This window comes from Aedes albopictus, chromosome 3 (assembly GCF_035046485.1).
Source record: "Aedes albopictus strain Foshan chromosome 3, AalbF5, whole genome shotgun sequence".
NCBI lineage: Eukaryota > Metazoa > Arthropoda > Insecta > Diptera > Culicidae > Aedes > Aedes albopictus.
Window position 1 is genome coordinate 45,681,876 of NC_085138.1, and position 25,941 is coordinate 45,707,816.

General features: G+C 43.3%; 1 protein-coding gene and 1 long non-coding RNA gene across 2 annotated transcripts in view; one reads left to right on the plus strand and one right to left on the minus strand.

The window, feature by feature from the left end:
• LOC109401483 (ATP-binding cassette sub-family A member 2) overlaps window positions 1-25,941 on the plus strand; it is a 41,615-nt gene that overhangs the window by 13,838 nt on the left and 1,836 nt on the right. The window contains exons 2-6 of the mRNA XM_029869474.2: window positions 12,218-12,338; window positions 12,407-14,453; window positions 14,542-15,254; window positions 22,412-23,347; window positions 23,738-24,417. Coding sequence (XP_029725334.2) covers window positions 12,218-12,338; window positions 12,407-14,453; window positions 14,542-15,254; window positions 22,412-23,347; window positions 23,738-24,417 — 4,497 coding nt within the window. The remainder of the gene's footprint in view (window positions 1-12,217; window positions 12,339-12,406; window positions 14,454-14,541; window positions 15,255-22,411; window positions 23,348-23,737; window positions 24,418-25,941) is intronic.
• LOC134291095 (uncharacterized) overlaps window positions 4,757-25,941 on the minus strand; it is a 65,696-nt gene continuing 44,511 nt past the window's right edge. The window contains exon 2 of the long non-coding RNA XR_009998907.1: window positions 4,757-5,478. This is a non-coding gene — a long non-coding RNA (uncharacterized LOC134291095). The remainder of the gene's footprint in view (window positions 5,479-25,941) is intronic.

Below are 25,941 nucleotides of genomic sequence, written 5' to 3' on the forward strand. Positions count from 1 at the left end.
CAGAAATTCCTCTGGAAAATCCTCTTGGAATTTCTCCAGAAATTACTCTAAGAGTTCCCCAGAAATTCCTCTGAGAATTTATCCAGAAATTCCTCAAGAAATTTCTCCAGAAATTCATCTAAGAATTTCTCCAGAAATTCCTCTACTAATTTCTCCAGAAATTCCTCTAGGAATTTCTCCTCTACGAATTTCCCCAGAAATTCCTCTAGAAATTTCACCAAGAATTTCTCAGGGAATTTCTCCAGCAATTCGCCTAAGAATTTCCCAGAAATTCCTCTAGGAATTTCTCCAAGAATTCATCTAGGAATTTCTCCAGAAGTTCCTCTAGAAATTTAACCAGGACTTCCTCTAGGAATTTCTCCAGAAATTCCTCTTGGAAAACCTTCAGATATTCCTCTAGGAATTTCCTCAGGAATTTCTCCGGAAATTCCTCTAGGAATTTCTCCAGAAATTCCTCAAGAAATTTCTCCAGAAAATCCTCCAGGAATTTCTCCAGAAATACCTCTAGGAATTTCTCCGAAAATTCCTCTAGGAATTTCACCAAATATTCCTCTACGAATTTCTCTAGAAATTCCTCTAGGAATTTCACCAAATATTCCTCTACGAATTTCTCTAGAAATTCCTCTAGAAATTCCTCCAAGAATTCTTCTAGGAATTTCACCCGAAATTCCTCTAAGAATTTCCCAGAAATTCCTCTGAGAATCAATCCAGAAATTCCTCAAGAAATTTCTGAAGAAATTCTTCTAGGAATTTCTCCAGAAATTCCTCTAGGAATTTCTCCAGAAATTCCTCTAGGAATTTCTCCAGAGATTCCTCTTGGAATTTCTCCAAAAATTCCTCTACGAATTTCTGCAGAAATTCCTCTAGAAATTTCACCAGGAATTCCTCAAGGAATTTCTCCAGAAATTCCTCTACGAATTTCCCAGAAATTCCTCTAAGAATTCCCAGAAATCTTAGAATTTCTTGGAATTTCTCCAAAAATTCCTCTAGGAATTTCTCCAAAAGATCCTCCAGGATTCTCTCCAGAAATTCCTTTAGAAATTTAACCAGGGATTTCTCTACTAATTTCTCCAGAAAATTCCATTAGGAATTTTTCCAGAAATTCCTCTAGGAATTGCTCCAGACATTCTTCTAGTAATTTCTCCAGAAATTCCTCTGGGAATTCCTCCAGAAATTTCTTTCGGTATTTCTCCAGCAATTCCTTTATAATTTCCTCTAGGAATTACTCCAAAAATTCCTCTAGGAATTCCTCTAGTAATTCCTCCAGAATTTCCTCCGAAAGTTCCTCTACGAATTCCTCCGGAAATTCCTCCAAAAATTTATCCACAAATTCCTCTAGGAATTCCTCCAGAACTCCTCAAGGAATTCCTCCACAAATTCTTCTAGAGATTCCTCTCAAATTCATCCAGAACTCTTCCAGAAATTCCTCCAGGAATTCCAACATCATTCCTCAAGGAATTCCTCCGTTAAATTCTCTAGGAATTCCTTCGAATATTCCTCTAGAAATTCCTCTGGAAATTTCTCTGGAAACTTCTCTAGGAATTTTTGTGGAAATTGCTTTGGAAATTTCTCTAGGAATTCCTCCTGGAATATATCTAGAAATTCCCCTAGGAATTCCTCCAGAGGAATATTCGGAAGAATTCCTAGAGGAATTTCTGGAGGAATTCTGGATGAAATTCTTAAAGGAATTTTTGTAGAAATACCTTGAGGAATTCCTCCGGAAATTCCTGCAGCAATTCCTCCGGGAATTTCTCCAGAAATTCCTCCTGAAATTCCTCCAGAAATTCCTCCGGAAATTCCTCCGAGAATTCCTTAGGAAATTCCTCAAGGAATTCCTCCAGAGGTTCTGCCGGAAATTTCTGCAGGAATTCCTCCGGAAATTGAAGAATTTTAAGAGGAATTGGTGCAGGAATTTCCGGAAGAATTTCTCAAGGTATTTCTCCAAAAATTCCTCCAGGGTTTCAACCAGATTTCCTCCAGAAATTCCTCTAGGAATTCTTCCAAATATTCCTCTGGAGGAATTCTTAGGGATATATCTAGAGATATTCTAGATATCTAGAGGAATTCCTAGCGAAATTTCCGGAGGAATTAGACAGGAATTCCTAAAGGAATCGCTGGAGAAATACCGAAAGAAATTTCTGGAAGAATTCCTAGAGGAATTTCTGGAGAAATGACTACAAGAATGTCTGAAGCAATTCCTAGAGGAATTTCTGGGAAAATTCCTAAAGGAATTTCTGAGGAAATTCCTAGAGTAATATCTGGAGGAATTTCTGGAGGGTTTCCTGTTTAAATTTCTAGAGGAATTTCTGGAGAAATTCCTAGAGGAATTTTTGGAGAAATTTCTAGAGGAAATTCTGAAGAAATTCCTAGAGGAATTTCTGGAGGAATTTCTGGAGGAATTTCTGGAGAAATTCCTAGAGGATTTTTTGGAGAAATTCTTAGAGGAATTTGTGGAGAAATTTCCAGAGGAATTTCTAAAGAAATTCCTAGAGGAATTTCTGGAGAAATTTCTTGGGGAATTTCTGGATAAATTCGTAGAGGAATTTCTGGGAAATTCTTAGAGAAATTCCTCGTGAAATTTCTAGAGGAATGTCTGGAGAAATTCGTAGAGGAATTTTTGGAGAAATTCCTAGAGGAATTTCTGAAGAAATTCCTTGAGGAATTCCTGGTGGAATTTCTAGAGAAATTTCTGGAGAAATTCGTAGAGGAATTTCTTGGGAAATTCCTAGAGGAATTTCTGGAGAAATTTCTTGGGGAATTTCTGGATAAATTCTTAGCGGAATTTCTGGGAAATTCTTAGAGGAATTTCTGTAGAAATTCCTAGAGGAACTCCTGGTGAAATTTCTTGGGGAATTTCTGGATAAATTCTTAGAGGAATTTCTAGGAAATTCTTAGAGGAATTTCTGGAGCAATTCCTAGAGGAATTCCTCGTGAAATTTCTAGAGGAATGCCTGGAGAAATTCGTAGAGGAATTTTTGGAGAAATTCCTAGAGGAATTTCTGAAGAAATTCCTTGAGGAGTTCCTGGTGAAATTTCTAGAGAAATTTCTGGAGAAATTCCTAGAGGAATTCCTGGTGAAATTTCTAGGGAATGTCTGGAGAAATTCGTAAAGGAATTTTTGGAGAAATTCCTAGAGGAATTTCTGGAGAAATTCCTAGAGGAATTTCTGGAGAAATTCCTAGAGGAATTTCTGGAGAAATTCCTAGAGGAATTTCTTGAGAAATTCCTAGAGGAATTTCTGGAGAAATTCCTAGAGGAATTTCTGGAGAAATTCCTAGAGGAATTTCTGGAGAAATTCCTAGTGGAATTTCTGGAGAAATTTCTGGAGGAATTTCTGGAGAAATTCCTAGAGGAATTTCTGGAGAAATTCCTAGAGGAATTTCTGGAGAAATTCCTAGAGGAATTTCTGGAAAAATTTCCAGAGGAATTTCTGGAGAAATTCCTAGAGGAATTTCTGGAGAAATTTCTAGAGGAATTTCTGGAGAAATTTTGAGAGGAATTTCCGGAGAAATTACTAGAGGAATTTTTGGAGAGTTTCCAAAAGGAATTTCTGGAGATGGATGATGGATATGGATGATGGATGTCACAAAAGTTCAGCTTATTATATGTAGCGGCTTGATTGCTCTAACAGCGGGGAGGAAAAAAAAGATAATTTATATAAAGAATCAAGAAGATAGACCGTCGCATGCCTAGTTTTGGTGTTCACGAAGAAAGCACCTTCAGGACGCATTTCGGTTGGCCAGGGAGGACATTGGACCTTTTTACGGTAACCAAGATGATGGATATGAAAAAGCATATAGATAGAGCCGTCGCATGCCTAAATTTGGCACCATGGTCCAAAGGTCCTCGGAACAGGTTCCTCCAGGGTATATTTCAGTGGCCACGGGTTGGTAAGGAAGACCATTAGACCTTTTCATGGTCACTAAAATGATGGATATGAAAATTCATGAAGAAAGAGCCGTCCCATTTCTAGTTTTGATCGTATGGCCAAAACGTCCTCGAAAAAGGCTTTTGCAGAGCACATTCCGGTGGCCATGGGTTGACCAATGGTTGGCCAGGGAGGCCATTTGACGTTTTACGGTGACCAAGAAGATGAATATAAAAATCATGTAGACAGAGCCTTCGCATGCCTGGTTTTGGTGCCCTGACCGAAATGTTCACGATCCAGGTCCCCGCGGGTGTAATTTTGATGCTTGCAACAGGACCAGATTGGGTTGGCCGGTTCCACATGACCACTACCAGACACGCATCACCCAGCTGGACATGTTTGCCGCAGACACCAACATTCAACGACGCGGCCGCTCGTAAAAAGCTTGTGTAAACAAAATTCCTCTCAGTAAACTGTCAAAATCGCGAATCGATCACTCTTCTGCTGTCGACTGTCGAGCTAGTCGGTTTCTGTGATCGCTTTCCTGCTCGACTCGACAGTGATAGCAGGCGACCCGATTTAATCGATTCGAGTTATAAAATAGCCCCCATAGAACGACATATCTTTGAGATGGAGGACCTCTTCGAGCGATTGACTTTGGCAGGCCAAGTTCCGGAGTCGTTCAATACACTCACCACTGCTCTGGAGAGTAGATCCGACGACGAGCTAACGTTGGAACTAATCAAGTCCAAGCTCGTAGATGAAGTAGCAAAACGCTGCGAAAAGGTGCCCAACGAGTCTTTGCTGATGGCTGGCGTGGACAGGAGGAAACTGGTTTGTAACCCCACGTCTCCACTAGACAGAAATGTCTTGCCATTTTGCTGCCAGAAAGAGAAAACGTAACAGAAATGATCAACACCGCTGCTTTCCATGCAAACAGCGAGAGAACATTTCTGTCATGACACATCTGTCCAGCAAAATGGCAAGACATTTCTGTCTAGTGGAGACGTCGGGTAAGTACTGCCTGATGCCCGGTCATAAAGAGAAGCATTGCAAGGCGTTGGCGGAACAACGGATCATCGACGAAAAATCGGAAGATCAACCAACGAGACGGAACGTGCCCACACAGATAAAAATAATGAGATTTACACGTCATGTAAACTTAATGTTATGATGTTTTACATGATATATCATGTAAATTTGTGTTATATGTCATGTAAACACTCAGAGTCATGCTGAATTACATGACATATAATGGAAGTTTACATGATATTTTATGACTTTTACATGATATGTCATGTAAACTTCTGTGATTTCCCACGCTCCACCTCCTCTCTCCTCTTCTTGGCGTAACGTCCTCACTGGGACAAAGCCTGCTTCTCAGCTTAGTGTTCTATGAGCACTTCCACAGTTATTAACTGAGAGCTTCCTCTGCCAATGACCATTTTGCATGTGTATATCGTGTGGCAGGCACGAAGATACTCTATGCCCAAGGAAGTCAAGGAAATTTCCTTTACGAAAAGATCCTGGACCGACCGGGAATCGAACCCGTCACCCTCAGCATGGTCATGCTGAATACCCGTGCGTTTACCGCCTCGGCTATATGGGCCCTCACGCTCCAATTATGTGCATCATTTGTCACAGAACTTTACACTCATTTTTCGATCTGTGCAGGGCACAATCAGCCCGTCAAGAAATCCTCGAAGAATATTTTTTTCTAGCTAGACGAAAACCAAACTTCTCCAATGGGTGACTGATCGACTCGGGCGCATCATCCCACATGTGCGCGGATGTGGATTTGTTCTACACCTTGGACAATACCGTAAAGCAGGAGGTAAGTCTCGCGGATGGGAGAACGACCAGCTCCGCCGGCATGGGGTCATGTCGCATTGTGCTCCTTTCTCCTGATGGCAGCCTCAACCGAATCACTCTTGCGGAAGTGCTGTACGTGCCGGAATTGAAATCATACCTTATATCAGTGAAGAAATTGGCATCCAAAGCAGCTGTTATTTGTTTCGACACTAACAGTTGCCGCATTCTCAAACACGGTAAGGTAATCGGGGCAGCCACCATGACTGGAGGACTGCATTCGCTGAACATGGACCGGGATATTCTCATCAACACGTGGACCGGCGGCGATCAGTACCAGCATGGCAAGGACCCCAGCGGTGGCGGCATTGGATCAACATCCCTCCATCGATGTTTTCTGGTAAGAGGGTCAACCGACAAGCAGGAGGAGCCAGACGTCAAATGGTGTGCCTGTCGGTGCGATCATACTCAAGTCGGATTACTCTGGTCGATGGAAGAAAGGGAAGAAAACACATCAAGTTTCATGAAGTGACGAAAGGTGATGTAATCAAGCTCGAATTTCATATGATTGTTCTGTATTTTGTCTTCCGAGCTTGAGGAGGAGTGATAGCGACGCAATCTAGGAAGAATATTTAGATCGTAGTAGCCTGTAATTATATTGTATTGAATAAAACTTAGTTCTCTCTCTGTGCTTGTACTAGACGGTTGTTCTTTCATTACACCCTACCAACATTTGTGCTCGAGAGGTTACTTTGTCATATCTTCACCTTAGCTGGAAGTTCTTACTTCTTGTAAGGAAGTTTAGTAATGCCGAAATATGTATCTCAAAGATATTTTGGAATGGCTCTGAGTTTCACAGAATTTCTGGGTGGGTTAGACTAGGTAACGTAACTTTTTATAGTACAAATAATGACTATGTACAACGAATGCAGATTTATAAAAATGAGTTTCATAAAAGTTTAAACAACCTTAAATGTTGCAAAGGTACAGAACAATGCCTACTAGTCTTTGAAGAATATTAGCAAATGTGGTTCATTATGTATCATTAATTATTGTAGTAGGCTAGCATTGCAAGTGTAGACGTAATGTTGTGTACTCCATGGAAGATTGGATGACCTAAATTATCACAAATCCATCATGAAGTGACCCTTGAGAGGTAAGAGATTCATGGAGCCTTTTTGGTTGTGTAACGTTACTATCTAAAACATAATCACCTCATGTTACAGTGATTGTTTTTATCAACTATGCTAACATAACAGTAAAGATGGCTCATAATATCCCAAAAATATATAACAACGCTTATTGTTCCTCGAGCCTTTGTAAATACAGTGGTTCTAACACTATTTAACGTACTGACAAAAGCTATTATCACAATTGTAGACCTGAAGCTATGGTCTCCGAAGTAGTTTGGATGATCTGGGATATTTCAAAACTATCTTGAAATGTCTCATGAACTGCCAGGGGTATTACAGATTACAGTTGGATGTGTAATGTTACAGTTCATTGTGAGTATAATTACTGTTACTGTCAAGAGCTAAACTTCAGGACAAATGAAGCAGCTTGCCGAATATTCGCCATGCGATAGCTGAGTCGGCAGTGGCCAGTTAATGCTTTGACCACAATGCTGAAATTCTGCTTTGGCAGATTTGTAAGATACTTCGCCACCCTTGGAGATGGCTCAGTACAATACAATTTGGTTTGACGACATGACTTCAAACTATTCCAGTATATTGTCTGTGTTGAGTGACAGCCCAGGTGTGAATTTATAGCTTTACCCAACACTTCGATATCGGAATAGCTGGCTCAAGGCCAATGAAGTCATGTGATGCTCCAGTGCGAGCTAACTCCAGATACCCATACAAGGTGAACAGCGTTTGCTGAATTTAGCACCTCGATTTGAGTTCGACAAGCGATAACTATCTTCGACCTGGAGTTGGCCGGCGCAAGTACTTTAATAGCAGCCTGGCTATCTGAACAGAAGTATATTACTTTGCCCATTACGTGCTGCTGAAGTGCTGATTGCACTCCGCACATAACAGCAAAGATTTCGGCCTGAAAAACGGTGCAGTGTCTACCATGTGAATAATATTGATGCAGCCTTAGCTCACGAGAATATATACCAGCACCTGTTCGACCTTCGAGAAGGGAGCCATCAGTGTAACATACGATGCCGTCTGAAATACTTCCTTCCAGATATCCAGATGTCCACTCTTCCCGGGAAGGGAATTTCGTGCAAAATGTCCTATACCGTGCCATGCCCTAATACCGTGACCTTAAGGATGCTCTTCACTTCAAAGAGCCCTGTAAAAATCAGTAATCCATGTTTCTTGATTTTTAAAACGCTATATTATTGCTTATTGTGTGTATTATCTATCTATCTATCTATCTATCTATATATATAAAAATGAGTTTGAGGGCCCTTTGAGGCAACAAAACTCACGAACGGCTGAACCGATCGGGATGACTCTTGCAGGGTTTGATTCGTATTCATGGTGGCTGTGTTTATATGTAAAAAAAAAATACGAAAATCCATTAGAAAAGTAAGAAAATTGATAAAGAACTGATTTTCCATGAGCTGGGAAGGAAATCAACACGACCAAAATGAAATCAATCTAGAGTGCGGTGCTATTTTGAGCTCAACAGTTGTCAAACCACCACAGCCACAAATGGCAACACAACGTTTGCCGGGTCAGCTAGTGTATAATAAATATGATTAATGGTATTCCAAATGTTTAATCCATTGTTAAAATCAAAATTGTAAAACATAGCATTGTTCCTAATACCGTGTATGTGACCCGCATACATTGGTGGTCATTTGAATCATCACTATATCAATCATACTAAGTTCATACTTAAAAGCACCTGTGCGTCAAACGTTGCCTAGAGGTATGTACAATTGATTGATAAAGTAAAAAGTATCAATCATATTTGTTTGCAAGTTTTAGCTGAAACACGGTATTTGGAACACAAAAGGAACCATGCCCTAATACCGTGTATTGATAGTTTGCACTCACATTCTGTAAATATTTTTAATTGCTTGTTTTTGTAAATATGTGCCAAATTTATCACGCATAACTTGAGAAGGATTAATATGCTAATGTTTGAACTAGTTACTCAGTTAAAAAAACAATACACTTAGTAAAATATTTGAGTTTTTTGTCAAATACACGGTATTAGGAGGCACACGGTATTAGGGCATGGCACGGTATGGGAAGTTACAAGCAATTGTAAGATTACTTGGAGCAAGGACAATTTTGTCCCAATTCACCAAAAGTGGAAACAACGAGGTGTTTGAGATGAATGTGTAGTGGGGCAACGTCAAAGAGAACTTCGAGCGCTGCCGTGGGAGTTGAAGAGAACGCTCCAGACATCGTCATTAAGCACATCTTTCGGAGATGGCCTAACTTTGATTGGATCGTTCTCATTTCGCCCTTTTGCCGCCACACAAGACATCCATAGGCCAATATTGGCCGAACAACAGTTGTGTAAATCCATTTGATATACTTGCGTTTAAAACCCCAAGTTTTACCAAAGGTTTGCCGGCATTGCCCGAAGGCCATACAAGCTTTCTTGATTCTGAATTCAATGTGAGGTGTCCAGGAAAGCTTGGAATCAAGAATAACTCCAACGTACTTTACCTCACGAAGAAAAAAATAAAGTCAAGTCAATCATATTGCGGTCCCAGACAAGCATATTTGTGCACTGACTTTTATATAATCCTATTTCGAGATTGTATTGCGCATAATATAATAGGTCGAAGAATAATCGAAGCTTAAATTAAACAGAATTGATGATCTCTCTAGTACAAGTATGGTTGATTCAACCATAATATGCTTCCATCAACAATATTTATGGTTGATGATTTGACAGTTCACTTATTGTCATGGTGGATTCAAGCATGTTTATGTTTAACTTGACCCTCAACTTGAGGCTTGAACTAAATATACCGGATGATTGATTTAAGGTGCTTTAAGCATACATAGAGAATCGCTGTTATTTCATTTAAATAATTATGAAAATCTTAAATTTTTTGGATGAACGTTTCAATAATAGTAGAATGTATGTGCAATATGTTCCAATAAGTCTATTTAACGAAAGCTTACGCTCACTTCAACAGCACGCAGCAGGAAAATGTAAAGCCTGGAACTATATGCGTCCGTTCCGTCGAGGTTTGCGTTTTTTTGACAGTTTTCCCATGGGAAATGTGTCAAACTACTGTCACGCACACGCAAACGTATGCATTGTGTGGGGCACTTAAGAATCTTGTTGAAAGAATGACTTTGTCAAAAATGCCCTTTCTCCGTTGCCAAGTACACTTTTCTCACTTTTTCTTATCGGAATATACACCTCAGAAGAACAAACAAGCCGTTCCTTGGAGAAAAGTAAATTTACTTCCAGATGTGCCTGTATCCGGTAGGTACTTGAAAACAAATTGGGGCAAAATTGAAATTCGATGTAAACAAATGATTTTGGATACATTAACTTTATCCCACCTACCGTTTCTACAATGCAGGCGTTTCATAATTCACATAATAAAATATAAATATTACACTAAAATGCCATATTAGAGAAACATTTACACAATCAGCACACCTTTTTCCTTGGAGAACATCGTTGTCGTTACTTTCAGTCGACGCCGCCATGATGAATCCTTGTGGCTGAGTAAGCAGTAGCCAAAGTAATGACATATATGCTTGGTTTAATTTTATTATGGTTGGTATTCAAAATTGTTGATTCAAATAAAAAATATGCTTACTGTAATCATCAAATCGTTGTGAAACAACCATTTGAAGTAATTATTTCAAGAATATCACCGAAGCTTAAGCGAACTATCAAAAAAGTTATATTAATCAGACGACATTTCTGTCCGTGCTGTTCAGTCACATCGATTTCAGAATCAAAGAGACGCAAAGGTCGAACGCCGTTACGGTTCCGCCTTTCCGTAAAAAGAACAATAGATGTTTTAATCGGATTAACCGAAAGGCCATATTGGCGACACCAACCCTCAACTACCTGAAGGGCACTTTGCATCAGGTCGAAAAGGGTACTGATGCACATACCGATTAACAATGTTAGATAGTCGTCGGCAAAACCATAAGTAGAAAATTGAGTTGCCCTAATAGCGTATCTGCTACGAGATTCCACAAAAGTGGTGACAAGACTCCCACTTAGGGGCATCCACAAACACTCAATTTCCTAATCCCTGCTACACGCAATGTCGAGAATATCGGTTTTTGAGCATTTGATGAATCCAATTGGAAATCATTGGAGATATACCATGACTCCGTACTCCTTCCAATACAGCATCGAAAGGCACGTTGTCAAAGGCACCCTCGATATCTAATACCCCGGACAGACATGTGATACGAGTGTGATTCCTGTACAACGGTACGCAGTGTCAAGAAAATCTTAACAAGACTGACTTGAACTGAGAGAATTTCCAGTATGGCACTCATTTCAAGTGCAATTGTACAGTGATTCTTGTATCACATGTGTGTCATAAGTATAAGAAAACACCCAAACAAGATTGCTGCCTCGAGATGAACTAGCCTAGAATTGCTGCCCGAGATGAACTAGCCTAGGGCTAAAAATCTCGTTAATCACAGATAAAAAAGAGCGAATGCTTTCTCGATATCGTAAACAACCTTGTGTAAAAGAGTCACAGTGGACTTACCCGATTGGTAGGCATGTTGGTTCACATGAAGAGGCACGTTGGCCAGATGAACATCACGGATGTGATGATCTACAATGCGTTCTAGGCATTCCGGAAGAAACAAGGTCAAACTGATAGATCTGAAACTCTTTGCTTCTTCATACGACGCACGACCCAGTTTCAGAATGAACTTAACAGTAATATCCCGCCAAGATTTGGGAATATACCCCGTAGAAAAACTGCAAACAAGTATTTTTTTTTTTCAAAACATGTTTCTAATAATCAAATCCCTTTGAAGCAAAATAGGATAAATCCCATCTGTCCCAGGCGATTTGAAAGGAGCAAAGCTATTAAGGGGGCATCCATTTAGTACGTCACGCTGAAATTGGGAATTCTCGACCCCCCCCCCTCCCCCCTTCATACGGGGTTTTCCTATACTTATTACATTGATTGTCACGTCACAAACAAAAGCGTGACGTACTTTATGGATGACCCCTAAGTGCCAACTCAATCGATTCTATAGTTACAATACTCCGAGCCGAAGCCGGGAAATCAGGTTCATCCGAAGATGTAATATCCACACATCCAGGGAAGTGTGTGCTGCAGTGGCGTAGCCAGAAATTGTTTCTGAGAGGGGTTTTGAACGGTCAATGATACCTTTTTTGATTTGACACTTACATTTTATAAACAGTAATGAGCAATTGTATTCGTAGTATGGTGATTATCCATGAAATTTGGCCGCAACCAAATCAGTAAAAAGATCCCAGTTTGTTGAACGGGGATTCCTGAAACGCAATGTTCGTGAAGTAACATACAAGTAACCAGACCATCGTAGTTCGCCGTGGTCTGATCCCATCTCAGTTTCTCACATGTGTTGTTATTTTCAGGATGATATTGTCGATGCATTCCCGTCCGGAAGCTACAGCAAAGTGTTTTACGCGCCAGAAAATGGATTCACCAAAGAACTCATCGAACTCGTACGGATCAAGCTGTTCATCACGATTGATCGTAAGTATGGCGGAACTCGCGACAAAATTATTCAATTGAACTGTTCTTTTCCTCTTCACCCGGAACAGGCGTGGAATCGTTCGCGACGTTGGCCGAGATGGAACAGATGCTGCTCTTCAGTCAGGACTACTACGCGATCGCATTCGAGCGGAACTCGTCCCGGCAGCACCTATCGTACACCATCCGCAGCAAGAATAACAACTTCCGCACGGATGAAATATACTCCCGGGATGTGTACGGCAGTTACCTGAAGGATCGGAACACGTACTATGAGAGTGGATTTCTTGCGATGCAGTACGGGATCGAGAAGTCCTTCGTGGAGATGAGCACGGGGCTGGCGGAGGGAACGCTGCCGGAGTTCTACTATGAGCACATTCCGGTGGCCGGGCCAAGACCTCAGGAATCGTCGCAGATTTTCGTCGTCAGCATGATGCTGGCCGTGTTCGTTTCCGTGGCATGTACCTATCTGCTGCTCGTTCCGTTGGTGGAGGAGAAAGCATCCGGGATGAAGGAATACCTGAAGATTGCGACTTCGTGCAGCTACTGGAACGAGATAGCCATATTCCTGATGAACTTTGCTCACCTGATCGTGGTGGTGGTTCTGTGCATGGTAGTTACCCTGTTGGCAAATATATGGGAAGCGACCGCGGCGCAGATGGTTTTTGTCTGTATCCTTCTGTTTCTGTTTGTGATATGTTCGATAAGCTTTACGTTCTTTATCAGCACCCTGCTGGAATCGGTAACGATCTCGACGATTGTGGCACCGATCTGCTACTTTGTTCCGGTTGTGTTTGCTTCGGCTCAGAAACGTTGGGAAACGCTGCTGACCGTGTTTCCCATGGCCGGATTCAAAGTGGCGGTTTCGATTCTGCATGATTACCAGAATAGTTGGCATAGCTTTGGCGCGGCAGATGCCTTCAAAGCTGGTTATCCCGGTAACCAGAAGATCAGTCTATTTTTCACACTGTTCATGATGACATGTGAAACTTTTCTGTGGACCTTTCTGTGGTTCTACCTGTCAAATGTACGTCCGGGTCAGTACGGAACACCGAAGCCGTGGACATTCTTGTTCTCCAAGCAGTATTATCAGAAAGGCAAAAATAAGGTCAAACAAACGCAGCACGTGGAAATGATTCAGGAAGATAGTCGGGAGTCGGACAGGGCTGCCATAGAGAATGGCGATCACCTGGAGAAGGTCGTAAAAATCTCCAATCTAAACAAGATCTTCAAATCTTCGTCCGGAACTCGGGTTGCCGTCCGCAACCTGTCTCTTCGGATTTACAAAAACCGGATTACGGCACTGCTTGGACACAACGGCGCCGGCAAGACCACCACCATGAATATCATTACCGGAATGACTCCACGGACGTCCGGTCGCATCGAAGTAGACGGAGAGGACAATGCCAGCAACTACCGTCAGCAGATCGGATTCTGTCCGCAACATAACGTTGCCCTGGGTTACATGAACTGTCGGGAGCATTTGGTATTCTTCGGAGCGCTACGCGGTATGAGCATCCCAGAAGCGGAACGGGAAGCAGATGACATCCTGGAGAAGGTGAACCTTTCGGACAAAAGCGATGAAGTCCTGGCGAATCTCTCCGGTGGAATGAAACGTAGACTCTGCCTGGCCAACGCCATCATCGGACGGACTAAACTGCTGATCCTCGATGAGCCAACGTCCGGACTGGATCCGGAATCGCGTAGGGACATTTGGGACATCCTACTTCGGCTAAAAAAGGACCATACCATCCTAATCACGACGCACTTCATGGAGGAGGCCGACGTCCTGGGAGACTGGATCGCCATCATGGAGAACGGTGAACTGATCGCGTTCGGCACTTCGATCTTTCTGAAGCACTACTACGGCAAGGGTTACACCCTCAAGCTGCTGAAGGGACCCGCGTTCGATCGGGACAAAGTGATGGCGAGAATTCGCGACCTCATCAGCGGAGCAGTGGAGAAACCAGCCGTCGAGCCGGTGTTTGCCGTCACTCTGCCGTACATCTGCATCGAACAGTACTCGGCGTTGCTGGAGGAACTGGAGTCGGAGAAGGACGCTCTTGGAATCCAGTCGATTAGTGTAACCAATGCAACCTTGGAAGAGGTGTTCTTGAAGTAAGTTTGGTTGTTTGTTACTATCCTAATTCCGAATTCTACTATGCCAAACAGAGTAGACCTATAATATTTTTTTTTAATTCCACAGTTCATCGTCGGACAACAAAGCGCTGGAAAATGAAAGGAGCTTCGATGTGGTAGATTCTCCCGGAAGATCCGAACCCTCCGGCTCCAACGCTCAACCATCGGGAAAGCCGCACGAGAACATTCTGTTGAAACTGCAACTCCTTTCACAATACAAAGCCATCGCTTACAAAAAGTACCTTCATATCCGGCGTAACCTTCATGTCTACCTCTTCATGTCCATTCTTCCCGTGCTAACAACAGTCCTTTGCTTTCTTCTAAGTGGAGGTTACTCCCGCATCGACTACGATGCCGTCAAGTTGCACCATTCCACCGTGCAGGGTGCCTTCGCGGTTATCATACTGAACGGAAACGATCGTCCGATCGAGCTTTCCTCTATCCGGAACGAAACGTACTTCCGGGATCTGGAGCTGGTGTTGCTGGAAGAGCAAAACATCGAGGACTATCTGCTGCAGGAAGCACGGCGGGACATTATGCGCTATCGGCACCGACTTGTGGCGGCCATCGAGTTCAATGTATCGCAGGGAAGCCTAAAGATACTGCACAACAACAATTTGCTGCACAGTTCGGGGATTGCCGCGAATATCGGCAGCAATTTGCTGCTGCACTATTACGGCTATCCCAGGGCCGAGGTGCTGGTGAAGAACAGTCCATCTACGCGAAGGATGCAGCTGGATTCGATCACGCCGTACGTTTTCACCGAAGCGATCTCTTTGGGTGAGTAATCTCTCTCTCTTTTAATCTCACTAGCATCTCAGACATTTTAACGGAATCTAAAAAAATGTTAAAAATCCGAATGTTCCTGTTAATAACAGGCTGTTATTACATGAATCTTTCTAGGATACCCATGCGCGTTGCTCGGATCCCAGCTACAATGTCATGCGCGCTTGCAATATTGTGCGTTGATTCAAATCACGTGCAACGAAGCAACCTAGAATCAATTTGAAATCAATCAAAGCAATCTTGTAGTCAAACAATTCTTAAATCTGTTCATTTGCCAACCAAACCAGACGGTTTTTGATCCCCCTAGAACCTACAACAGGTTATGGGCCTGCGGAGATTTTTTTTTTCAATTCTAGAAGCAAAATGGACGGAAGCCAATTCAGCCTGCAATAGCTGAACATCGCTAATTATTCAAGCTAGCGCTTCAAGGTGGAACTTTTGATTATATGGGAGGAGCTGTGACGTTACGTTAAATCAGGTGAGAAACCGGCAACAGAAACGGATGCAGTTTGGTCCGCTGGAGACGCCAAGGCCAGGGCAATCATCGGGTTACTGATCGAGGACAATCAACACCCGTTGATCCAGTCATCGAGAACCGCGAAGAAAGCACGGATAAAACCATCACCAGAAGATTCTCACGTCGAAGGTCTCGTTGTTGAATCAAATCTGCGACAATCGTTTTTCGGAAGGCGAGGATACGGCGGAGCATTCGGCATGGAGGAGCTGTTCGAATGCCGGACAGCAGCTGGAGGAAAATCTCATAGTCGCGATGATCGTGAGAAGCCTGTCAAGCTCGTACGACACCCTGACTACCGCCCTCGAAAGTCATTCGGACGACGAACTAACCCTGTAGCTTGTTAAGTGGAAACTTCTTAAGCAACGAAGAAGCGACAATGTGGTTCCAATAGTGATATTGGTAGCGAAGTGATGATAAGACCACTTAGTGGTGAAAATCAGGAAGCAAGAAATCTGATGCTTTTTGTACCGTGCTTTCGACGGTTTCCTTCAATGAGGCAAACCGCAGTGGTACCTACCTAGATTCGGGTGCAACTAGGCACATGACGAGGGATCTGGATCTGCTGGAAGACGTGCGTGTAGCATGCGGGGTCGTTGTAGCTGCCAACAAGGAAACAATGAAGATTAAAGCGTATGGGACTGCCACCACAGACAAACAGACGTAACACTCTTCATAACGGCTTGGCACATGCATTTAACGGTCAATTCAAATATCATTTGTGTTCCTCGATCCTTCCACCAGATGCGCTAGTATTCGAACGCTTTGACGTTTGCCAGTGTACACGTTGTTAATTGATACAAACGAAAATTACAGACGATTTGTGTAGTAGTGGGCGTGTTAGACAAACGTCAAATCGAAATTCATCATGGCTGACCAAGTGACCGACAGTGTCTTGCGCGGTTCTACCAACAGGTGGCAGTGTGCTCATGGAAAAGACACCGGGCAAAAGTTTTTGATGAATTTCCTCTAAAAGTTATGTCTGTTTGTCTGTGCTGCCACCCTTTATCCGGCCTGCTTGGGTGGACAAAATGGTATTCTGGTATTCCTTTCCAGGACGTGCAGTACATTCCGGATCTGTCGGCAAACCTTTTGTCGGTGGTTCAGATTGTGAAGAAAGGTTTCAAGATCGTATTCCAATCGACCGGTTGGGAAATCTTCAACTCTGAAGGGAATCTGGTGGCAACCGGAATCGTTAAGAACGAATTGTTCAAGCTAGCGCAGGTGAGGAAACCAGTTCAAGCAATGTTGTGTTCCGCAAGTGCATTGCTTGAAACCTGGCACAAGCGGATGGGACATCTCAACTACAGCAGCGTGAAGAAGTTGGCCGGTGGTGTGGCGCGTCATGCAAATTTCGAGCGAAGGATATAACGATTGCACGGTGTGTCCTATGAGGAAGTAGACCCGGATTCTGTTCAGCAAGAGCGGTTCAAGAGCTTAATAATTGTTGGAAGTGATCGACTCGGACGTAGCGGGACCAATGGAGATACCATCACCATCTGGGAGCCGTTACTACGTGACGTTCACTGGCGACTGTTCGCGTGTAGGATGTTCGTGTACTTCTTGAAGACCAAATCTTGAGATGGGATCCTCAGCCGATTCAAGGAATTCCAAACACAGGCGGAACGCCAGTGCGGACGAAAAATCAAGATCCTGAGGACAGATAAATGATAAGGAGTAGGTATTTTAATGATGGATTTCAAAGTTTTTTGAATCAGATGGGAATACGGCATCAAACCACCAACAATTACACGCACTAGCACAACGGGCTGGCAGAGCGTGCCAACAGGACGATTACGGAGCGTATGCGTTGCATGTTGGTCAGAGCAAACCTTCCGAAATCCTTCTGAGCAGAAGCAATGGCAGTGGCGGTGTACCTTGTGAACCGGTCTCCCACTCGCGGTCACGGATTGAATCCTGAAGCGATCTGGAGCGGTAAGAAACCTGATATTTCCCACGTCAGGGTGTTTGGAACGAAGGCCATGGTGCAAGTACCCAAACAGAAGCGACGGAAGTGGGATTCAAAATAGAGACCGTGCGTATTGATCGGATTTGAGGAAGAGACGGAGGGCTACCGCTTGAACGATCCCAGTACGAAGTGCTTCCTGAAGAGCAGAGACGTGACTTTCATTGATGCAACATCGCACTTCGGAAGCGCTTTAGTTCAAACTGCAAATGTTCCCATCATCGAAGTCATTGAATAGGCAGCGTACGAAAGTAATGATAAAATATCAGAAGATGAAGACATCAACGATACATTTACCGATACTATAGTTGACGTGACTGTGCTCCCCCTGTGAAAATCTTCAAATCCAGTCACAGGTGTTGAGGCGCAGCGGACGGGAGCACGTACTACCAGGCAAGTACAAACATTATCATATATGCAAGGTAAACGAACGTAGAAAATATTTCTCATGTCAGGTTGGACGATTCAAGCGATTTTGTGGATTTTGACGTGATGGACAACAGACCTGATCCCAACCAATGTTTGTCTACGAATTGGAACAGAAGAACGACCACGACCGGAGGGAATAGCGAACCGCAGAACTACCGGGAGGCGATGGCGTCGCCGCACGCAGAGAGCTGCCAAAAAAGCAATGGCGGAGGAATTGTAGTCGAATCATGTTCTGGACGATCTCCATCCTGGACGGGAAGCGATAGGATGCAAATGGGTGTTCAAAATGAAACGTGACATCAACGGAGCAATTTTGCGGTTCTAGTCAGCAATACGGGTCGGACTACGATGAAGTATTTGTTCCGGTGGTACAGCAAACCACCTTCCGAACGTTGATGGCAGTTGCGGCGAAAAAGGACATGACTGTGAAGCAGTACGGTGTCAAGATCGCATTCCTGAATGGCGATCTTGAGGAGGAGATACAAAATCGGCAGCCATGTGGACTCGTACAAAGAAAAAGCGAAGGCAATGTGTGACGACTGAACCGGAGGTTGTACGGTCTGAAACAAGCAGCAAGAACGTGGAAACAGAAGCTACATGAAGAACTGGTACGACAGCGATTCCAACGATGTAGTTCCGATCCGTGCCTGTATCGGAAGCAGTTGAAAGGACGATGGTGTTACGTCCTTGTATACGTCGACGATCTCGTGGTGGTGAGTGAATATCCAACGATGATTGAAGCGCTCGCAAGAAAGTTGAAGAAGTCGTGGAACTAGGTGTTATTCGTTATTACCTGGGTATGGAAGTAGAGTAGGATCAGCATGGCGATTATTTCCTGAGCCAACGGAAATACATCCGAGAGGTGGTGAAATCAAGCGCTTTAGTGGAAGCCAGACGTCCAAAATTCTGTTGGACCCTGGATACATCAAGAGCGAAAGCGAGGGGACACCGTTAGAGACCAACACTGAATACCAGAAGCTGATGTGGAAAGTGCTGTACATAGCTGTCAACACTCGACCCGACATTTCGACTGCGGTATCCATCTTGATCATGAAGACAAATCAACCCACGCAAAAGAACTGGACCGAGCTGAAATATGTGATACGGTACCTGAAAGGATCCGCCGATTACCAATTACGACTTAGCAGAAGAAGTGAGACCGGTACTATCACCGGATTTTACGTTCAAGATCAACGGGGGAGCGGTAAGCTGAGCTTGCCGTAAATAAACGTGTGTGGCACTATCAACGGAAGCAGAATTCATCGCGCTTGCTGAAGCGGCTCAAGAAGCTCTTTGATTGAAGCTAGTACTGCAGGAGCTGAACAATGAGCAGCGGGTAGTTATCCACGAAGAGAATCAAAGTTGCCTGAACATCATGGAGAGAGAAAAGCTGACGAGGAAAATGAAGCATATCGCAGCGAAAATCTAATTTCGCAAAGGAGTTCGTGGAGTACGTGTACTGCCCATCCGAAGACATGGTGAAAGATCTACTAAAGCCTGTATCCGCAATAATCGGGACAAAGAAATACAGCTGTAACTCTGCAATAGATACTTTAAAATTGTCAAATTCAAATTTTGTCTAATAACATCTTAAGACGTGTTTATTTCACCTACAAAATTTCATGTGAATCGGTGCAGTACTTTTTGTTGTAGTAACGAAAGAGTAAAATGTGCGCCATTGAATTTTGTACAGCCCATAGTTTTGCTTGACAGCGCTGTAATTTTTGAATTTGGCAAAGGAAATGCTGAAATTTTGAACACAAACCTCTCAATCTACATTTGTCGCATAGGCAAAATTTCAAAAAAAAATCAATGCACTATCAACAATTTTATAGTCGAAACATGGATTGAGACTGAACGTGATTTTAGCCTGTCAGACAGCAATTAGTCAGCACCCTTTATTGTTTCGATTGTACTATTGAAAGTACTATACCAATAATCATCAAATTTTGCAGTCATAATTTACACATAATCAACAAGCTTCTGTGAAAATATCATGAAAATTGGCAGAAAAATTCAAAAGTTATGAATAGGCAAAAATCGCATATTAAAATCACGGAAAATTTTCACTAACACTCACCTCTATCAACACATGTAGCTTTCAAACCTATTGATCAATGTTGATGAAATTTTCCAAGAAAGTGTCTCTATAAGTATCATAACTGCTAACGAAATTTCATAATTATCATCACAGAACTTCGAATTATAGCGTAAAAGAACCATCTAGTATGCGAATGAAAATTGATCATGATTGTACAAAATGCTTAAAACCACGTCTGTTTGTTTTTCATCCACAGTTAAAAGTAATGCATCGATTTTTATTAAAATACACCAAAGAGTTCTCATTGATTTTTTTGGCCAATTTTACCGATTCATTACAGAGCTACTGACGTACTTCTGTGTCCCGATTATTGCGGATACAGGCTTTAACAAAACCGTTGACGCGCACAAGACTAGAGAAGCTGACAAAGCTAATTGGACTGACGATTGCCGTTTAGGAGGAGTGTTGAAGAAGAAACGGAAACGGTCGTAGTAGCCTAGGGCTATTTATGGTCCACTGCACGAATTTATGCTGGCCTGCTTAAATACTCTTACCGAAAATCTGAAATTTGAGCGGTGCCGGTACTTCCCAAACGTCAATTTTTTTGTGAGAGCAATCGATCATGAGAAAATCCACGCCATAAAGATCTGTACACCGTGGAGAAAATATACCATTCGTGTTAGTTCGCTCATTCTAACCAGACGTGTTTTAATCACCGAAGGGCCCATACAGCCGAGGCGGTAAACGCACGGGTATTCAGCATGACCATGCTGAGGGTGACGGGTTCGATTCCCGGTCGGTCCAGGATCTTTTCGTAAAGGAAATTTCCTTGACTTCCTTGGGCATAGAGTATCTTCGTGCCTGCCACACGATATACACATGCAAAATGGTCATTGGCAGAGGAAGCTCTCAGTTAATAACTGTGGAAGTGCTCATAGAAGAAAGCTGAGAAGCAGGCTTTGTCCCAGTGAGGACGTTACGCCAAGAAGAGGAGGAGGAGTTGACTCTTTACAAGATTTTCTGCTGGTTCTTTAAGGACAGACTTGTTAGAATCCCAAAATGGCCGCCACAATGGCCAACTTTGGCACCTTCTCACGATTTCGAGCGCACAAATCTCTTCGTTAATAAAACCAGCGCATCTGATCTTCTTATTTTAAGCTAAATACAAGTGAGCTAGAACAGAATAATATAATGCACTGTTATTTGAATCTCGCTTCTTGAGATTTGTGCGTCTGAAGTTCTGATGCATTCTTGAAGCGAGATTTCAAGACTTTTGTCCTTAAACATTGTAAAGCACGCTCTAGAATCAGTTGTCTCAGAAAGCAAAGTCCCAAAGAAATGTTAACCCTTTATAAGGCAGTGGCAACTATATTGCCACCTTATACACATATTTTTTTCTGTTCGTTTAGAAAATTTTTACAACTTCTGCTTCAACTGATGGACACATTAGGCCTTTGTGAACACTCATGATTTTTTTGAGCCATAAAAAATATGAATGGGCTTTTTTAGAACAAAATGTCTCTCCAAAAACTGCCACTTTTGAGTGCATGAAGGTTTATAAGCTCGAAATTCTGTTATGGTGAGCGAATTGAAAATCGAATGATGGGGAATGAAAGGCTTATGTTCCTTTTACTTGTGGACAAAATTTCAACTTGAGTGCTTCATTACTTTTAGAAACTCAGCCTTTTGAAAAAAATGTACTATAATAAATGGACATGTACTAAAATTGCCATATCGTCCAAAATAATTGACCAATCGAGTTCAAATCCACACAAGTAACTTATGAATATTAGGGCAATAACCTGTCAAAAAATCAGCATGTTTGATTAACGCATCACAAAATAACATTTTAAACTTTGTTGACAAAAAGTTCAAATTTAAACCATTTTTTTTTTTCATACAAAATCGACCATCGAATTTTTTGAAAATAAAAACGTTTTTATTCATTACACCACATGTACTTTATATTCCAATGTAGAACGAGTGGATTCCGTGCCTGGTTCTCTCGGCCTTAGAAAGTGTTAAGAGTTTCACCGACGTATTAGTCTTAAAAGTTTCATCAAATTTCACCTAGATCTTAATTCAGGAACTGAATCTTACTAGAATCTCATTATTAATTATTAATCAATTATTAATTATTAATAACTTAACAAAACAAAACGCATAGAAGACTCAGTAAACAATTACTTTTTTTATTTCAGTATTCATGCTCTACATCCTGCAGTATCTTCAACTGCCCTTCCTGGAAGCTTCGACAGGCTTCAAACAACTGCAGAACGTCAACCGGTACATCTACTGGAGCGGAACGTTCCTGGTGGACTACCTGCTGCATATCGTGGTTTGTTTGGCGGTGTTCAGCTTTGCCCTCGGTTTGGATCGCGAGCGTCTCTTCAGCAGTTCCGAGCACTACCAAGTTCTAACTGTGCTGCTCTTGTACGGTATCGCCGCCCTACCGATGATCTACATCATCAGTCAAAGCGTGGACAAAATGGACACGGCCGTTACCTTCATGAGCTACCTGATGATCTTCGGAGTTTGTGGAGTGTTCTTGCTCTCGGATGGGTACGATCGGATCCGGGAAAACGACGCCCTGATATTCCTGTTCCATCTCGTTCCGGAGTTCGGTTTGAAGCACTCGCTTCGGATAATCTACGAGAATCAGAAATTGACAAAGATCCACGCTCTGTTGAAGGAGAACTCGATCGAAATCCGCGCCTCTACGACCATCCCGCGTTTGGAACTCTACTACCAATACTGTATGGCTCCGCTGTTGATGATCGTGCTGACGCTCATGCTCAACGAAGTGGTGGAGAACATGTACCGCCGCGGCACGGTAGTAGATCAGAAGACCCGGGCGAACATGACCCTGCGGAAGCATCTGGGTTGTACGAAGAGACAGCGGAGGAAAGCGCTTGGAATCGATCAACCGGATTCGAACTACGAGATGATCGACCCGGATGTGGACGATGACGTCGATGCGGAGTCCAAGATGGTCAACGAAATGGTTTCCAAGGATCCACCGGAATTTGCCTCGCATACGATTGCGGTGCATGGCTTGCGGAAGCGGTACCTGAACCTGCCGGCGGTCAAGGGCGTGAGCTTTGCGGTGAAGCGTGGCGAATGCTTTGGATTGTTAGGTAAGGTTCTTGCATTTTACGGTAATTGTTAAGTAAAGATTGCTTCTGGATGTTGAGGTTAGGATTCCATAGAAGATTTTAGTCTCTGACAAAGTTGTTTAGAACATCGAATGCCTTTCGACGATAAAGTAATTGATTCTGGATTTATCCGCTAGGTAGCGCTAGCGTGTCTTAGAAACATCAAACCGTATCTTGAGATTCAGCTTAGGATAGACTGACACTGTTAGTAGAGAAGGATGTCAGATCTGGGAGTCACCTTTGGTCGCTAATGCGATCCATGGATAGGGGACACATTTAGGTGATAGATTTTGTGTTGTGTGCTGATTACCAACGATGCGAGTTTCCCAAATATATCTCACCCCACAACATTTCCTAAACTATATTTCGCAGGAATGAACGGAGCAGGCAAAACCAGTACGTTCCAGATGATCACCAGAAACCTCCCGATCACGGACGGAGCCATCTACCTGAACGAACGAGACGTTCGGCGATCCAGCGAGCGAGAGTACCGCTCCCAGTACGGTTACTGCCCGCAGGGAGATGCCCTGCTCGACTTCATGACACCGCACGAACTGATCCGGTACTGCGCTATGCTGAAGAACCTTCAGCACATCGATGACCTGATCAACCTATGGCTAACGGACCTGGACATACTGCCGTTTGCACACAGCCGTATCAACGAGTGCTCCGGTGGAACGAAGCGCAAGGTGAACACCATTCTGGCCATGTTGGGCAGCCCGTCGATTGTGTTCCTGGACGAGCCGACGACCGGCGTCGATCCCAAGTCGCGACACTTCGTGTGGAGTCGCATAAAGGCACTCCAGAGGGCCGATCAAACGATCATACTGACCTCGCACAGTATGGACGAGTGCGAGGAGTTGTGCAATCGGCTTTCGATCATGGTCGACGGGCGGTTACGGTGCATAGGGTTCATTCAGCGGTTGAAGGAGAAGTACGGCAAGGGGTTCAATTTGCTGCTCAAACTGAACGAGAGCGAAATGCAGCGGGGATGCGAGTTGGTAGCGGAGATAAGGCAACGCTTCGGGTGCGATTTGAAGGAAGAGCATGATGTAAGTCCGGGTTTCGAACGTTAACGCTTAGGGTAAATTCGTTGGTAATACATAGCAGTGTCTCCTAATATTTTCTGCAATATTTCTCTTCTATTCCTTCAGGGATTCCTCCAGCATTTCCTTCAGGGATTACTCCAGAAGTTCCTTCAGGGATTCCTCCAGGAATTCTTTCAGGGATTCCTCCAAGAGTGTCTGCAGGGATTCCTCCAGGATTTTCTTCAGGGATTCCTCAAGAAGTTTCTCCAGGGATTTATTCAGGAATTCCTCCAGGAGTTCCTTCAGGGATTCCTCCAAGAGTTCCTTCAGTGATTTCTCAAGAAGTTTCTCCAGGGATTCCTTAAGGAATCCTCTAGGAATTCCTTCAGGTATTCCTTCAGGAGTTCTTTCAGGGATTCTTCAAGAAGTTGCTCCAGGGATTCATTCAGGGATTCCTACAAGAGTTCCTTCAGAGATTCCTCCAAGAGATCCTTCAGGGATTCCTCCACGAGTTCCTTCAGGGATTCCTCCAGGAGTTTTTTCAGGGATTCCTTCAGGATTTCCTTCAGGGATTCCTCCAAGAGTGCCTGCAGGGATTCCTTCAGGAGTTTCTTCAGGGATTCCTCCAAGAATGCCTTCAGGGATTCCTCCAAGAATGCCTTCAGGGATTCCTCCAAGAGTGCCTGCAGGGATTCCTTCAGGGCTTCAGGAGTTTCTTCAGGGACTCCTCAAGAAGTTTCTCCAGGGATTCATTCAGGGATTCCTTCAGGGATTCCTCCAAGAATGCCTTCAGGGATTCCTCCAAGAGTTCCTTCAGTGATTCTTCAAAAAGTTTCTCCAGGGATTCATTCAGGGATTCCTTCAGGGATTCCTCTCGGGACTCATTTAGGGATTCATTCAAGAGTTCCTTCAGCGATTCCTCCAGGAGTTCCTTCAGGGATCCCTCCAGGAGTTCCTTCAGAGATTCCTCCAGGAGTTCCTTCAGGGATTCCTCAAGAAGTTTCTCTAGGGATTCATTCATGGTTTCCTCCAACATTTCCTTCAGATATACCTCAAGGAATTCCTTCAAGTATTCCTCCAAGAGTTCCTTCAGGGATTCCTCCAAGAATGCCTTCAGGGATTCCTCCAGCAGTTCCTTCAGGGATTCCTCAAGAAGTTTATCCAGGGATTCATTCAAGAGTTCCTTCAGTTATTCATCCAGGAATTCCTTCATGGATTCCTCCAGGATTCCTTCATGGATTCCTCCAGCAGTTCCTTCAGAGTTTCCTCCAGGAGTTCCTTCAGGGATTCCTCCAGAAATTCCTTCAGGTATTCCTCCTGGAGTTCCTTCAGGGATTCTTCAAGAAGTTTCTCCAGGGATTCCTCCAGGAGTTCCTTCAGGGATTTCTCAAGAAGTTTCTCCAGGGATTCATTCAGGGATTCCTCCAGGATTTCCTTCAGGGATTCTTCCAGGAATTCCTCCAGGGATTCCTCCAAGAATGCCTTCAGGGATTCCTCCAGGAGTTCCTTTAGGGATTCCTCCCAGGAGTTCCTTCAGGGATTCCTCTA